We start from the raw sequence: 17,742 nt of genomic DNA on the forward strand, positions 1-17,742 counted from the left end.
GATATGTGATTTTGTTAAGAAATCCCGATGTATATTACAATGTGCTTTTGTGTTTATTTTTTGATGTAATCAGGACATTTTTGTTGTTGAGAACTTGCTCTCAATGGCCTTCCCTCTTGAAATAAAGGTTAAATCGATTTTTTAAAAAATCTTAAAAACACAGAAAGGAAAAGGGTAGAAATGTCACTGCAGATATATTTAGATAAATATATATTTTTGTAAAAAATGTAAATAAGATCAGATAAAACAAAACAAAACTGTTCTCAGCTGTCTGTATGTTAGTGACAGTGCTGTTTCCCGCCGGCGGGGGGCGCCGCCGCCCACTGACCTACATTCACATGACGCGTTGTTGTCTTCTCCAGCAGCCAATCAGAGCGCTCCATTTCGGAAACAGCTGATCGGTCCCCTTTTCCTGTTTCGAGGGAAAATGAGGCGATTCTTTGAAATTTCAGACTGAAACGTGATCAAATCAAAGTTCGAGTCATTAACCAGAGAGTCTGTAACATCAGTAAAATATCTCTTTATCATGAAAATACGGCGGGAAAACCCGCCAAATGACCGTTTTGATCCCCTTTGTTCTTTTCAGGCTAAAATCAGTTTTGTCAGTTTGAGGTCTTATTTCTTAAAATATGACTCTAATAATGTAGAGTGGTAACAACACTGCGGTGTCTAATATTGTTTTTGGCGCTAAATTGTGACAACATCTAGACAAAAGTAAACAGCAGAATTTGGCGGCAGCGGGAAACAAACCAGAAAATAACACTTTAACCCTTTGAAACCTGGAGCCACGTCACTCTTCCTGCTTTCAGACGTCTTTCACAAGTATTTAACCCTTTAGAAACCTGAGCACAATGGAGTGATTTCTGTCAACAGCATGAGAAAAAGGCAATGAGCTACTTGTATGAATTCGTACACAAGTTACAGCAACAAAAAAAAAGTAGATTTGGGGAAAAATGTGAACAAAAAAGTTATGGATAACTATTCACAGATATACTTAAATGTTTTAAATAACAATGCTTCAGAATTATTATACTTATTATGGATAGCTTATGATTTTAAAGCACTTATTTAGAGTCATTAAACAGCAAATTAGACACACACGGAAATCACGTTTCCTTTTGGCGATTTTCTGATCATTTTGACCTTAATGACTGTATTTTAGAGTCTCAGTTTAACGGTATTTAATGTCAAATAAATGTGTGTTTTTGTCTGAACCTTTCATGTTTCGTAAACGGTGATTTTTGGCAGTTTTGTAACGTCGTTTTCGGGCAGTTTTGTAACCCCGCACAGACAAAGCCGTTTGAATTTCCCGCAGCTGTCCGGGCGGCACGTGAGCGCGGCTCGCCTCCTGATTGGCTGCGTCGCAGCGTCAGCTTTAAAGAGCCGGCACGAGCTGCGCTCCTATTGGTCGGTCTCGTTCTAGCGCCAAGACTTGAATAAAAAGGGCGAGCGTCCGGCGGCAGCCGCTTCAGTCTGTGTCCTCCGCCCGTGTCCTCCGCCCGTGTCCTCCGCCTCGCGTCTCTGCGTCTTTTTTAAGTCGTTAACTCGTCGTTGAATTCTCCGTGTGAAGCAACATGCTGAGTGCTCGCGCTCCTCTCTCCGTGAAGCCCGGGAACTCGGTGAGCGGGCAGATGAGCAACATGTCGCTGGACAAAGAAAACACGGTGAGGACTCAAACACCGACCCATGAGTCAGCGCTTTTTCACGCGCTCACACGTCGCTGCGACGGCGCCGTTTTCTCTGCGTTAACGTGTCTTTCAGCCCGAAGATGAAGTAAAACGTTAATTTCGCTTCAGAGTGTTATTCTGTTGTTTTCTGAGGATTTCTGTCGTTTCTCTTTCAGCCGCCGAGTCTCAACTCGACCCGCATCTTGGCGTCTAGAACCGCGCGGAAAATCTTCTCGGAGGCTCCGGTGAGTCCAGATGTGCTGAAAGCTCCAACAGCTGCAGCTCGATTCACAGCAGCTGCTTTCTGCGCTAATTATTATCACTTTGTCTGCTGATGGAGCTCATGTGGCGCCAAACCGTCAGTGTGGCGCCAAACACCAACGATCAGCTGTTACTGTTTACAGGCACTTCAAGATGTAGGTCAGGGACTGATCTCTATTTATCAGAGGAGAGGGCAGCTGGGATGTCTCTATTTTATTTATTTATACTGTCATCTTCCCAAATATACTGCCAGTACAAAATGTAAAAGTAGTCACATGATGCAGGATAAGGGACTGTGCTGTATTTATCAGGTGTGACTCCTTCATGTTTTTAGACTGCCCAAATATATTACACAGCTGTTGTGTGTTTGTGTGTGACGGTTGTGTGTTTTATGTCCCAGTCCAAAGCCGTGAAGAAGAGCAGCAGCGGGGAGGAAGAGGAGGAGCCTCTGCTGAAGGAAAATCCTCGCCGCTTCGTCATCTTCCCCATCCAGTACCACGACATCTGGCAGATGTACAAGAAGGCCGAGGCGTCTTTCTGGACCGCCGAGGAGGTAACCATGGAAACCAGCCCGCCCGTAGCTCTGTGTGTACAGGAAGACTGTTCCAGCTGTTTGCTGACGTCAGTCCTGTGTGTGTTCAGGTGTTAATGATGTCATAGCGTCCTGTGTGTGTTCAGGTGTTGATGATGTCATGGCGTGCTGTGTGTGTTCAGGTGTTGATGATGTCATGGCGTGCTGTGTGTGTTCAGGTGTTGATGATGTCAGTGTCGTGTGTGTGTGTTCAGGTGTTGATGGTGTCATGGCGTGCTGTGTGTGTTCAGGTAGATCTGTCGAAGGACCTGCAGCACTGGGAGTCTCTGAAGGACGAGGAGCGCTACTTCATCTCTCACGTGTTGGCCTTCTTTGCCGCCAGCGACGGAATCGTCAACGAGAATCTGGTGAGCCCCGCCCACATGTTGATGAGTCGTTGACAGTTTAATGACGAGTTGTTGTTATTGTTGTTTATTGGCAGGTTGTTGTTGTTTATTGGTGAGTTGTTTATCCACGAGTCAGATAGATTTCAGGTGAGCTGATGATGTCATCTGTTTCTCCGTCTGACCACCAGGTGGAGCGCTTCACACAGGAAGTACAGGTGACGGAGGCCAGGTGTTTCTACGGTTTCCAGATCGCCATGGAGAACATCCACTCTGAGATGTACAGCCTCCTCATCAACACCTACATCAAGGAGCCTGCAGAGAGGTGAGGACACACGGGGACAGACGAGGACACACGGGGACAGACGAGGACACACGGGGACACACTATTTTGCTGTGTATATTGAGTGTGTGTGTGTGTGTGTGTGTGTGTGTGTGTGTGTGTGTGACGGTGTGTTCACTGACCCTCAGAGAATACCTGTTCAATGCCATCGAGACTCTGCCGTGTGTGAAGAAGAAGGCCGACTGGGCGATCAACTGGATCGGCAACAAGAGCGCCAACTACGGTAACTGATCACTTCCTGTTTATCAGCTCTGATGTTGATCAGGTATTGATCAGGTATTGATCAGGTGTTGACTCTTCCTGCAGGAGAGCGTGTGGTGGCCTTCGCCGCCGTGGAGGGAATCTTCTTCTCTGGTTCGTTCGCGGCGATCTTCTGGCTGAAGAAGAGAGGCCTGATGCCCGGCCTGACCTTCTCCAACGAGCTCATCAGCAGAGACGAGGTGATTATTGATTACTGATCAGCAGAAGATCAGTGACACGCTTCATCCTGCTGCCTCCACAGCATCGGATTATCACATTCAAAACCACTTTGCTACTGGTTTCACTGGTCTGACGTGTGTGTTGCTGGTCTGACGTGTGTGTTACTGGTTTCAGGGTCTGCACTGTGACTTCGCCTGTCTGATGTTCAAACACTTGGTGAAGAAGCCGTCGGCAGAAACCGTCGCTGAGATCGTCAGGAATGCCGTGGAGATCGAGCAGGTGGGTGACGGGAACACGCCCTCCACACGTGGCCGCGCGGGTCTGTGGTTGGACTGGTGTGACTGGTGCGCTGACCGGTGTGTCGTTGTTGTCAGGAGTTCCTGACGGAGGCTCTGCCGGTGAAGCTGATCGGGATGAACTGCGAGCTGATGAAGCGGTACATCGAGTTTGTGGCCGACAGACTGATGCTGGAGCTCGGCTTCTCGAAGGTAAGCTCTCCCAGTAACGCCGCGGCTCCCAGTAAGGAGAGCTCGGGGCTCGGGTGCGTCTGTGGTGATGAGAGGCGCAGGGGTACGGACCTCAGCCGATGATGGGGGCTGAGTGCTGCTGCGGACGCTCTGATCGGGGGACGAGTGGTTCGCCGTCAGAACGCCAGCTGCACGAAAGAGACGCCCGTCTGAACAGACGCCGCCCGAAGGTGTGCGCTCCTCCTCCTGGGACTCTGAGACTCGGAGAAATGAAATGTAGACAAATATTTATACGCGCTGCATTTTAATATTTCCAATATACAGTAATTCTGTTCAGATCTATTTTTCTTGTATTGAACTGACTTTGTTTATTTTTTTCTAATGTACGTTTTGTTTTCATTGAGTTATTTTTTTTATCATTTATTAAATGTATTTATTTTAATTTTATTTACTTAATTTTTCAGATTTTTATTACAGAGCGTGGACATTTTTTTACCATGAATTTAATTGTTTTCACCAGATTCATTTCTGTTTGCATCTTTTTTTTGTTAATTGTATGACGTTATTTTTCAGGTTTGTGTTTTATTACAGTGACTTTTGCTCCCCGCGGTGCAGTATATGAGGAGTATTTTTCCTTCTTAAACTGCTGCAGTTTGTTCACGTATTCTACTCTATAATGTCTCATTTTCTCAAAGCTGTTTCTGAGTGTGACTGTTAAAGGGTTAAACTGACGTGGGCTCTGCGCTGTGTGTGCAGATCTACCGGGTGGAGAACCCCTTCGACTTCATGGAGAACATCTCTCTGGAGGGAAAGACCAACTTCTTTGAGAAGCGTGTGGGCGAGTACCAGAGGATGGGCGTGATGTCGGGCGCCACAGACAACACCTTCAGGCTGGACGCCGACTTCTGAGGACAGAGGTGGAGACACACTCACTCGCCAGCGGCACGTTAAAACCCCAAGAAGACCGGTAGCGTTTATCACGTGATAGACTGGCCACAGTGCATGGTGGGATCAGCTGTAACACAAACACACAGATGAAAATATGGACACTATTATTATTATTATTATTATTATTATTTTCATTATTAGTAGTAGTGATAAAATCAGACGTTTGGACGTTGCAGCGCTGAAGCCAGTTTTTGTAAATGATTTTCTTTTATCTGCATTTTGTAACAAACTGCACAGATTTATATATATATTAGTATTTTTAGACCGCAGTAGTCTGTAGGGGTGCCCTGTAAAATATGTACAGTATATTTGTTTTTTTAACTGATTTTTTTATAATAAAAGCTTGTGCAAAAAGAAAAACATCTGGTTGTGGTTTTGCTTTTAACATTTTCTCTACCAAAGCTGCTGATAAAATCTTGAGTTTTAGTATAACTCATAGCTTAGTGTGAAACAAAAATTAAACTTCCATCTAAAAACTCAAACTTTGCAATGGCAAAAACGTTACAGTATACTATTTTAAATTAAATTATAATATAGCATGTCGAACGAACTGTCGGAAAAATTGTAGTTTCTGGTGGCAAAAAATGTCAGTATAGCACAAAAGAAAGGTGTTGGACGAAAGATACCATATATAGCATGTCAAAAAACTCCAGACAAAGTAATAAAAAATGACAAAAGTCTTGATTGTATGGTAATATAGTATTCATAGTATATATGTACTCTGTATTTATCCAGTAAGCAGTGAACCAGCAGGGGCTTTGTGGGACTAATAAAGACTTGTCCAATCTCCGCTTAATTAAGTGACACTCAGGACAAATTAGTTTGAACAAGCTGTTTTAGACCACCGTTGTAATAATAATAATAATATATGAAAAGTGAAGTAAATCAGGCCAGATGTTAAAAGTAACGACCATGCTGAAACAGATGTTTGCCATTTCCACATAAACACGTGAACACAGGCCAGTATCACCAGTGACGATGGCGTCCTCCTCACCACTGCAGCCTGCTGGCACAACCGTTCAGTTCAGGAATGCTGTTTTTACAAGAGGGACTGTGGAAAATTACCCAAAATATTGTTTTGCTGTGTAACTATGAAGCATAGGATCACAAGACGACATCGTTACATGGGGAGTTTGTCAAAGCTCTAAGCTCAGCTCTCTATCTTTTTTAACAATGCACATTAAGGCAAAAGTTTGAACTTGACATTGGGCTGCACGATATGATCAAAAACTCATTGCGTTTATTTTGAAAGATTTTGCATTTGTATTCTGATTCGCAAATTTTGTGTTTGATCAAATTTGCCACCACAATTTTTGTTCTAACCACAGAAACCAAAATGTTTGCAATTTAATCAGCTATTCCAAAAAACATGTTTCAGTGCAACTGGAAAAAATAACTTATAGATCACAGCATCTCTGCAGCACTACAGTCCCTCATCATAGAGCTGTTAGTGAGACAGAAACATTGAATTTTAAAAATGGTAAAATGAGTTCGGAAAACCTGATAAAAGGGCATGTCGAAAAATGTCATGGTAGAGCAAGTCTGAAAATGGACCGAAAAAGTCGACCTTAATTGCGTTTCTCCACAGGTTAATACTGTGATGGTTTTCAACGTCAGAGAGGTCCACTTTTTCAAACCATTTTTGCATACTCTGACGTGTCTAAACATGCTATGTGAACTTGTTTTCAGCTGTTTTTTGGACATGCTTTGCTGTCATTTTAGACATGCTTTATTATGATGTTTTTGGCCATTTTTCATCATGCTTTATTATGATATGAATCCACATGCTATACTGTTTGTCAAAGACCATAAGTCCCAAAAGGGGCTGAAAACTTCATGAACTTGCGTGCCGAGAAACGCCATAGCATAGAATATTGCAAAGACGGCCAGAAATGCGCTAACATTTCATGTTGGAAAAAACATCTGCTATATAATAATATGGCGAAAACTGTAATTATGACATGTTCCAAAAACAGCTGAAAACCACATTAAATAGTGTGCTGAGACACACCATGGCATACACTGTTGCATAAAAGGCCAAAAACACAAAAATATAGCATGTCGAAAAAACGACCTAAAGCACCCAAAACACCAAGGCTATACTATATTTTGGTGTTTTTGGTCATTTTTGCAACATTCTTCACCATGTCGCGTCTCAGCACGCTATTTAATGTGGTTTTCAGCTGTTTTTGGAACATGTCAAATTTTGACATTTTTCGCCATAGCCTTGGTGTTTTCGCTGTTTTTGGACGATTTTTTGACACGCTATAATTTGGCGTTTTTGGCCACTTATTCAACATTGAATTCCATGGCGCGTCTCAGCACGCTAATTAATGCGGTTTTCAGCTATTTTTGGACATGTAAAATTTTGACATTTTTCGCCATAGTATGGCCTTGGTGGTGTTTTTTGGGACATGTCAAATTTTCAAATTTTCGCCATAGTATAAGCATTAGTGTTTTCGCTGTTTTGGCCGATTTTTCAACATGCTATAATTTTGATGTTTTTGGCCGTTTATGCAACATTCATTTCACCATGGCGACGTGTCAGCACGCTATTTAATGCAGTTGTCATTGTTTTGGGGACATGTCAAATTTTGACTTTTTTCGCCATAGTATAGCCTTGGGTTTTTCGATGTTTTCGGCCAAGTTGTGTCGACATACCATTTTTTTGGTTTTTTTGGCCGTTTATGCAAAAACATTGTATGTTAATGACGTGTTTCAGCAAGTTATTTAATGCAAGAGTTGTTTTTGGGACATGTCAAATTTTCAATTTTTTCGCCATAGTATAGCCTTGGTGTTTTCGCTGTTTTCGACCAAATTCGACATGCCACATTTTGTTTTTTTTACATGTTTTGCAACATTGGTATGCACACGTGTTTCAGCAAGCTATTTAATGCGTTTTGACTGTTTTTTTTGGGACATGTCAAATTTTCAAATTTTTCGCCATAGTATAGCCTTGGTGTTTCGGCGTTTTCCTGTCAATTTTTCGACACGCTATATCTTTTGGTGTTTTTGGTCATTTTTTATGCAACATTCTTCACCATGGTGCGTTCACACGCTATTAAAATGCGGTATTTGAGCTGTTTTTGGGACATGTTCACAATTTACATTTTTCGCCAGTATACCATTGGTGTTTTCGCTGTTGCCGTTTTGCGAACAAGTTTGGGGGGTTGGTGTTTTTGTTGCTGTTTAGCTACATTCTTCACCATGCGCGTCTCAGCACGCTTTTTAATGCAGAATTTTCAGCTGTTTTTGGGACATGTAACATTTTGGGCACATAGTATAGCCTTTTTATCGGTTTGGTTTTCGACATGCTAATATTTTGGTGTTTTTTGGCCGTTATTCAACATTAAATCCTGGCATGTCTTGGGCACGCTATTTTGACTTGTCCCCCAACACCGCTGGAAAACCGCATTAAATAGGGCGCATGCTGAGACACGCCAAGGCAAAGAATGTTGCATTAAATGGCCAAAAAAACCAAAATATTTAACATGGTCGAATAAAAAATCAGCAGAAAACACCCGAAAACACCAAGGCCATACTATGGCGAAAAATGTCAAAATTTTACATGATCCAAAAAATATTTTATTGAAAAACCGCATTAATTAGCGTGCTGAGACGCTCCAATGGAAATTCAATGTTTGAATAAGTTGGCCAAAACGCCAAATAATAGCGTACTGTCAAAAAATCGTCCAAAAACAGCCGAAAACACCAAGGCTATGGCGAAAAATGGTCAAAATTTGACATTTCCAAAAACAGCTGAAAACCACATTAAATAGCGTGCTGAGACGCGACATGGTGAAGAATGTTGCAAAAATACCAAAAACACCAAAATATAGTATAGCCTTTTAGTTTTGGGTGCTTTAGGTCGTTTTTTCGACATGCTATATTTTTGTGTTTTTGGCCTTTTTATGCAACAGTGTATGCCATGGTGTGTCTCAGCACACTATTTAATGTGGTTTTCCAGCTGTTTTTGGAAACATGTCATAATTACAGTTTTTTCGCCATATTAATTATATTAGCAGATGTTTTTTCCAACATGAAATGTTAGCGCATTTCTGGCCGTCTTTGCAATAAATTTTTTCTATGCTATGGCGTTTCTCGGCACGCAAAATTTTTCATGAAGTTTTCAGCCCCTTTTGGGACTTATGGTCTTTGACAAACAGTATAGCATGTGGATTCATATATCATTAATAAAGCATTGATGAAAAAATGGCCAAAAACATCATAATAAAAGCATGTCTAAAATGACAGCAAAGCATGTCCAAAAAACAGCTGAAAACATAGTAATTCACATAGCATGTTTAGACACGTCAGAGTACTATGCAAAAATGGTTTGAAAAAGTGGGCCTACATCTGACGTTGGAAAAACCATCACAGTTTTTAACCTGTGGAGAAACGCAATTAAGGTCGACTTTTTCGGTCCATTTTCAGACTTGCTCTACCATGACATTTTTCGACATGCCCTTTAGGCCGAAATCAGGTTTTCCGAACTCATTTTACCATTTTTAAAAAATTCAATGTTTTCTGTCCTCACTAACAGCTCTATGATGAGGGACTGTAGTGCTGCTAAAGAGATGCTGTGATCTATAAGTTTTTTTTTCCAGATTGCACTGAAACATGTTTTTTGGAATAGCTGATTAAATTGCAAACATTTTGGTTTCTGTGGTTAGAACAAAAAAAAATTGTGGTGGCAAATTTGATCAAACACAAAATTTGCGAATCAGAATACAAATGCAAAATCTTTCAAAAAAAACGCAATGAGTTTTTTGGATCATATCGTGCAGCCCAATGTTCAAGTTCAAACTTTTGCCTTAATGTGCATTGTTAAAAAAAGATAGAGAGCTGAGCTTAGAGCTTTGACAAAACTCCCCATGGTAACGATGTCGTCTTGTGATCCTATGCTTCATAGTTACACAGCCAAAACAATATTTTGGGTAATTTTCCACAGTCCCCCTCTTGTAAAAACAGCATTCCTGAACTGAACGGGTTGTGCCAGCAGGCTGCACGTGAATGGGAGGAGGACGCCATCGTCACTGGTGATACTGGCCTGTGTTTCACGTGTTTATAGTGGAAATGGCAAACATCTGTTTACAGCAAATGGTCCGTTACTTTTTAACATCTGTGGCCTGATTTACTTCACTTTTCATATATTATTAATTATTATTACAACGGTGGTCTAAAACAGCTTGTTTCAAACTAAATTTGTCCTGAGTGTCACGTCTAATTAAGCGGAGATTGGACAAGTCTTTATTAAAGTTCCCACAAAGCCCCTGCTGGTTCACTGCTTACTGGATAAATACAGAGTACATATATACTATGAATACTATATTACCATACAATCAAGATTAATTTGTCATTTTTTATTACTTTGTCTGGAGTTTTTTGAGCATGCTAAATATGGAAATTATCTTTCGTCCAACACCTTTTCTTTTGTGCTATACTGACATTTTTTGCACCAGAAACTACAATTTTTCCGACAGTTCGTTCGACAATGCTATATTATAACGGCCCAAAAAATTTAAAATAGTATACTGTAACGTTTTTGCCATTGCAGAAGTTTGAGTTTTTAGATGGAAGTTTTAAATTTTTGTTTCACACTAAGCTATGAGTTATACTAAAAACTCAAGATTTTATCAGCAGCTTTGGTAGAGAAAATGTTAAAAGCAAAACCACAACCAAATATTTTTTCTTTATTGCAACAAGCTTATTATTAACATAAAAAAATCAGTTAAAAAAAAACAAATATACTGTACAATATTTTACAGGGCACCCCTAACAGACTACTGCGGTCAAAAAAATACTAATATGTATAATATAAATCTGTTTTGGACTAGTTTGTGTTACAAAATGCAGATAAAAGAACGGAATCATTTACAAAAATATGGCTTCAGCGCTGCAACGTCCAAACGTCTGATTTTATCCACTACTACTATAAATGAAAAAATAAAAATAATAATAAAATAATAGTGTCCATCTTATTTTAAATCTTGTGTGTTTGTGTTACAGCTGATCCCACCATGCACTGTGGCCAGTCTATCAAAGTGATAAACGCTACCCGGTCTTCTTGGGGGTTATTTTAACGTGAGCCGCTGGCGTCCTCTCAGCCTGTGTGTGACGTGTGTGAGTGAGTGTGTCTCCACCTCTGTCCTCAGAAGTCGGCGTCCAGCCTGAAGTTGTTGTCTGTGGCGCCCGACTATCAACGCCCATCCTCTGGTAAACTCGCGAACCAACACAACGCTTCTCAAGAAGTTGGTCTTTCCCTCCAGAGAGATGTTCTCCATGAAGTCGAAGGGGTTCTTACCACCCGGTAGATCTGCACACACAGCGCAAGAGCCCACGTCAGGTTTAACCCTTTAACCAGTCACACTCAGAAACAAGCTTTGAGAAAATGAGACATTATAGAGTAGAATACGTGAACAAACTGCAGCAGTTTAAGAAAGGAAAAATACTCCTATACTTTTACTGCACCGCGGGGAGCAAAAAGTCACTGTAATATAAACACAAAACCTGAAAAATTAACGTCATACAATTACAAAAAAAAGATGCAAACAGAAATGAATCACTGGTGAAAACAATTAACTTTAATTCATGGTAAAAAAATGTCCCAAACGCTCAAAAAAAAAAAATAAAAATCTGAAAAAATTAAGTAAATAAAATTAAAATAAAATTAAATTTAATAAATGATAAAAAAAAAAAAAACTCAATGAAAACAAAACGTACATTAGAAAAAATAAACAAAAGTCAGTTCAATACAAAAAAATAGATCTGAACAGAATTACTGTATATTGGAAATATTAAAATGCAGCGCGTATAAATATTTGTCTACATTTCATTTCTCCCGAGGTCTCAGAGTCCCAGAGAGGAGGAGCGCACACCTTCGGGCGGCGTCTGTTCAGACGGGCCGTCTCTTTCGTGCAGCTGGGCGTTCTGACGGCGAACCACTCGTCCCCCGATCAGAGCGTCCCGCAGCAGCAACTACGCAGCCCCATCATCGGCTGAGGTCCGTACCCCCTGCGCCTCTCATCACCACAGACGCACCCGAGCCCCGAGCTCTCCTTTACTGGGGAGCCGCGGCGTTACTGGGAGAGCTTACCTTCGAGCGAAAGCCGAGCTCCAGCATCAGTCTGTCTTGCCACAAACTCGATGTACCGCTTCAATCAGCTCGCAGTTCATCCGATCAGCTTCACCGGCAGAGCCTCCGTCAGGAACTCCTGACAACAACGACACACGGTCAGCGCACCAGTCACACCAGTACCAACCCCACCCGCGCGGCCACGTGTGGAGGGCGTGTTCCCGTCACCCACCTCGATCTCGATCTCCACCATTCCTGACGATGAAACCTCAGCGACTTTTTTTTTATTTTTCTGCCGACGGCTTCTTCACCAAGTGTTTGAACATCAAACAGGCGACAGTCACAGTGCAGACCCTGAAACCATGTAACACACACGTCAACCAGCAACACACACGTCAGACCAGTGAAACCAGTATCCAAAGTGGTTTTGAAATGTGATAATCCGATGCTGTGGAGGCAGCAGGATGAAGCGTGTCACTGATCTTTCTGCTGATCAGTAATCAATAATCACCTCGTCTCTGCACTGATGGAGCTCGTTGGAGAAGGTCAGGCCGGGCATCAGGCCTCTCTTCTTCAGCCAGAAGATCGCCGCGAACGAACCAGAGAAGAAGATTCCCTCCACGGCGGCGAAGGCCACACACACGCTCTCCTGCAGGAAGAGTCAACACCTGATCAATACCTGATCAATACCTGATCAACATCAGAGCTGATAAACAGGAAGTGATCAGTTACCGTAGTTGGCGCTCTTGTTGCCGATCCAGTTGATCGCCCAGTCGGCCTTCTTCTTCACACACGGCAGAGTCTCGATGGCATTGAACAGGTATTCTCTGAGGGTCCAGTGAACACACCGTCACACACACACACACACACATCACACACACACACACACACTCAATATACACAGCAAAATAGTGTGTCCCCGTAGTGTCCTCGTCTGTCCCCGTGTGTCCTCGTAACTGTCCCCGTGTGTCCTCACCTCTCTGCAGGCTCCTTGATGTAGGTGTTGATGAGGAGGCTTGTACATCTCCAGGGGAGTGGATGTTCTCCATGGCGATCTGGAAACCGTAGAAACACCTGGCCTCCGTCACCTGTACTTCCTGTGTGGAAAGCGCTCCACCTGGTTGGTCAACGGAGAAACAGATGACATCATCAGCTCACCTGAAATCTATCTGACTCGTGGATAAACAACTCACCAATAAACAACAACAACCTGCCAATAAACAACAATAACAACAAACTCGTCATTAAACTGTCAACGACTCATCAACATGTGGGCGGGGCTCACCAGATTCTCGTTGACGATTCCGTCGCTGGCGGCAAAGAAGGCCAACACGTGAGAGATGAAGTAGCGCTCCTCGTCCTTCAGAGACTCCCAGTGCTGCAGGTCCTTCGACAGATCTACCTGAACACACACAGCACGCCATGACAACATCAACACCTGAACACAACAACACGCCATGACATCACAACACCTGAACACACACACACATCATCACACCTGAACACACATTGCACATGAATTCATCAACACCTGAACACACACAGCACGCCAATGACATCATCAACACCTGAAACACACACAGCACGCCACTGACATCATCAACACCTGAACACACACAGCACGCCATGACATCATCAACACCTGAACACTTCACAGGACGCCATGACATCATAACACCTGAACACACACAGGACACTATGACATCATTAACACCTGTGACGTCAGCAAACAGCTGGAACAGTCTTCCTGTACAACACAGAGCTTACAGACGGGCTGGTTTCCATGGTTACCTCCTCGGCGGTCCAGAAAGACGCCTCGGCCTTCTTGTACATCTGCCAGATGTCGTGGTACTGGATGGGGAAGATGACGAAGCGGCGAGGATTTTCCTTCAGCAGAGGCTCCTCCTCTTCCTCCCGCGCTGCTAGCTCTTCTTCACGGCTTTGGACTGGGACATAAAACACACAACCGTCACACACACAAACACACAACAACTGTGTAATATATTTGGGCAGTCTAAAAACATGAAGGAGTCACACCTGATAAATACAGCACAGTCCCTTATCCTGGCATCATGTGACTACTTTTACATTTTGTACTGGCAGTATATTTGGGAAGATGACAGTATAAATAAATAAAATAGAGACATCCCAGCTGCCCTCTCCTCTGATAAATAGAGATCAGTCCCCCCTGACCTACATCTTGAAGTGCCTGTAAACAGTAACAGCTGATCGTTGGTGTTTGGCGCCACACTGACGGTTTGGCGCCACATGAGCTCCATCAGCAGACAAAGTGATAATAATTAGCGCAGAAAGCAGCTGCTGTGAATCGAGCTGCAGCTGTGGAGCTTTCAGCACATCTGGACTCACCGGAGCCTCCGAGAAGATTTTCCGCGCGGTTCTAGACGCCAAGATGCGGGTCGAGTTGAGACTCGGCGGCTGAAAGAGAAACGACAGAAATCCTTCAGAGAACAACAGAATAACACTCTGAAGCGAAATTAACGTTTTACTTCATCTTCGGGCTGAAAGACACGTTAACGCAGAGAAAACGGCGCCGTCGCAGCGACGTGTGAGCGCGTGAAAAAGCGCTGACTCATGGGTCGGTGTTTGAGTCCTCACCGTGTTTTCTTTGTCCAGCGACATGTTGCTCATCTGCCCGCTCACCGAGTTCCCGGGCTTCACGGAGAGAGGAGCGCGAGCACTCAGCATGTTGCTTCACACGGAGAATTCAACGACGAGTTAACGACTTAAAAAAGACGCAAAGACGCAGAGACGCGAGGCGGAGGACACGGGCGGAGGACACGGGCGGAGGACACAGACTGAAGCGGCTGCCGCCGGACGCTCGCCCTTTTTATTCAAGTCTTGGCGCTAGAACGAGACCGACCAATAGGAGCGCAGCTCGTGCCGGCTCTTTAAAGCTGACGCTGCGACGCAGCCAATCAGGAGGCGAGCCGCGCTCACGTGCCGCCCGGACAGCTGCGGGAAATTCAAACGGCTTTGTCTGTGCGGGGTTACAAAACTGCCCGAAAACGACGTTACAAAACTGCCAAAAATCACCGTTTACGAAACATGAAAAGTTCAGACAAAAACACACATTTATTTGACATTAAATACCGTTAAACTGAGACTCTAAAATACAGTCATTAAGGTCAAAATGATCAGAAAATCGCCAAAAGGAAACGTGATTTCCGTGTGTGTCTAATTTGCTGTTTAATGACTCTAAATATGTTATAGTGTCATATAAACCTTAGAGGTACATAATAACAATTAAACAGTAATGATTCTGTTTCAAACACTGTTTATATTCCCTCAAAGTGTGTGTAAAGCTCAAATATTTATACTAGTAGCTTTTATGTCATGTGTATTACATCGAGTTACTTAATTTTTAAGTGCGTATTTTTGTATCTTAATAAACATGTGACAATATTTAACCATTTGAGGCAAAGAGCAACGAAAGCAGAAATGATCCAAAAATTGCAAGAAATTATTTTTTAAAAAGTGCAAGAAAACTAGTTTACTAGAAATACCTGAAAATCACACAAAAAAACCAAGCAAATGACCTCGGAAAGTGCATAAAAATTACAATAAGTCTGTAATATAATTTTAAATGTGCAGCAATGATATTACGTCTATCAGTAGTTATGAATAGCTTTTTCATAATAATATTCTAAAACTAAAACTTTATTGCAATTTGTGGAACATTTCTTACTATGTTACAGGTTGCATTTTTCCTATGTTTTCCATTAAAAATAATTCAATCCAATGTGTCAGAAAGCAGCACAAAAGAGACGATGCTCCGGGTTTCAAAGGGTTAAAGTGATCATCTGATTTTATTTTTTTTCCCGTTGCCGCCAAATTCTGTTGTTAACCGACAGTTTAAGGCGTCGTGACCACAATTTAGCGCGAAAATGATCGTACGCACTACGTTATTATAATTCCACGTTTATAGGTGTCATATGTGCGTTCAGGTGAAATAAACAGTTTTGTTTAAACCGTTTATGTTTCAGGGTAAAGAAGGTGTAAAACCGCCAGAAAACCCGGGAACACACGCAGTCACCGCGACACAACAAACAGATTTACCGTCAGATTTATCGATTATCGGTGTCGGTGATTATGTGCACGTGTTGTACCTCTCGTCCTGTGTTCGGGTTTCAGGCTGAGAATCAACAGTTTTCGCTCCATTTTCCCTCTAAAATCAGATGGTTTTGACGGCACTTCCTCCCTGCAGCGGAGCTCGCGCGCCAACTGTTGCCGGGTTAATGCAGCTGCAGCGCGCGCTCTGATTGGCTCCTGGGAAAGACAACGACACACCTGTGAGTGTACGTCACAGTGAGAGACGCCACCTGGCGGCCCGGATGATCTCTTTCTCGCTGTCTCTCTCAAACACACACACACACACACACACACACACACACAGAGAAGGGCTAAACAAAAGGAAGTACTCTGATGTTACATCACAGTAAAAGTACTATTACCACAGTGAAGAAATACTCTGTTAACCCTTTAACACCTGGACAGTCATCAGTTTTTCTCTTGCTGCGTTCAGACCATGGATGTATTATAAGGAAGTCAGGTTCAGACGCTTTTTACAAGCATGAAAACCTCTTAATTCTGAAAGAATAAATAAATACATAAAACACTTTTAGAAAAAAAAAGGCATTAAGCAGTTTGGCTTAAGGTGCCCTGCAAACTGCAAGAAAATGTCCCGGCATTTTAAGACTTTTTTTTTTCTTTTTTTAAAAAAATGCAACAAGTTAAAGTGACAAGAAAATGACTCAAAAATTGGATATTATCTGAAAATGCCCAGAAACTATATTTAAATTAATTATATTTCATTAATTTTACATTTAAAATCGTGTTTTTGTCCTGTTTCGGGGTGTGGTTTTTTTTTCTTTCTTTCTTATTTTCATGTAACTTTTTAGTCATTTCTTCTTAAGCTGCTCGTTACCTTCTGCCCATGTTTTTGAAAGAAATGAAGCCCATTTGCCCAGGTTGTAAAGGGTTAATGACTTCACATACTGCTGGGTAACTTATGAATATAACCAACACATTTTCCCGGCTTTTTAAAAAAAGAGTTTCTAAATCTATTAATTTCTGGCAGCTTGTGGAACATTTCTTACCAAGATGCTTGTTTCTTTCTTTTTTTTTTACATTTTTGAAAGCAACTCAAACCCACGTGCTCAGAGGTCAAAGGGTTAAATACTTGTGAAAAGTGTCTGAAAGCAAGAGAAGTGGTGGCTCCCGGCTTCCAAGAGTTAAACATTTGGTTGTGAACGTTTTTTACTTTAGTAGTTAATAAATTACTTTATCTTGCTTGTTTTGGTTTCATTTGATCGTTGCGTCCGTCGACTTCAGTCTGATGGTGGAACGATTACGGAGTTTTTAATATCTTAAATAAAAGTAAGTTTTATTGAAATCAGTCGTTCATGAAACAGCTGGAGGAGAACTTTTTTTGGCACAAAACCACAAATATTATTAAACTGACTGCAAAGTGTCACACAGAAGTCAGCAATCGTCCAATCAGCAGCCTCGTGTCCCCCACGCAGATTGGACGACGCCGTCCGTTACTAAGATACATCATCAGCAGAGTGAAGACAACATGGCGAGGGATTCACAGAGTCCTGCGGCCGCCGGGCGTCCCCTCAACGT

At 42.3% G+C, this 17,742-nt stretch overlaps 2 protein-coding genes and 1 non-coding gene across 3 annotated transcripts in view; 2 read left to right on the top strand and 1 right to left on the bottom strand.

Annotated features, from left to right (window-relative positions):
- LOC121955305 (ribonucleoside-diphosphate reductase subunit M2-like) overlaps positions 1-14,982 on the bottom strand; it is a 20,249-nt gene extending 5,267 nt beyond the window's left edge. The window contains 5 exon segments of the mRNA XM_042503189.1: positions 13,382-13,498; positions 13,888-14,019; positions 14,022-14,042; positions 14,464-14,532; positions 14,713-14,982. Coding sequence (XP_042359123.1) covers positions 13,382-13,498; positions 13,888-14,019; positions 14,022-14,042; positions 14,464-14,532; positions 14,713-14,802 — 429 coding nt within the window. The 5' untranslated portion in view covers positions 14,803-14,982.
- LOC121955304 (ribonucleoside-diphosphate reductase subunit M2) lies at positions 1,409-5,006 on the top strand. The gene is made up of 10 exons (XM_042503188.1): positions 1,409-1,664; positions 1,844-1,912; positions 2,329-2,481; positions 2,751-2,867; positions 3,035-3,168; positions 3,315-3,409; positions 3,493-3,626; positions 3,781-3,885; positions 3,981-4,094; positions 4,830-5,006. The coding sequence occupies exons 1-10, from the start codon at positions 1,575-1,577 to the stop codon at positions 4,980-4,982; spliced, it is 1,164 nt and encodes a 387-aa protein (XP_042359122.1). The 5' UTR covers positions 1,409-1,574; the 3' UTR covers positions 4,983-5,006.
- Positions 4,153-4,291, top strand: LOC121956024. The gene has a single exon (XR_006106658.1). It is a non-coding gene; the product is annotated as a small nucleolar RNA SNORD94 (small nucleolar RNA).
- Positions 14,983-17,742: the final 2,760 nt, after the last annotated feature.

The sequence above is a fragment of the Plectropomus leopardus genome, chromosome 16 (genome assembly GCF_008729295.1).
Source record: "Plectropomus leopardus isolate mb chromosome 16, YSFRI_Pleo_2.0, whole genome shotgun sequence".
Taxonomy (NCBI): Eukaryota; Metazoa; Chordata; class Actinopteri; order Perciformes; family Serranidae; genus Plectropomus; species Plectropomus leopardus.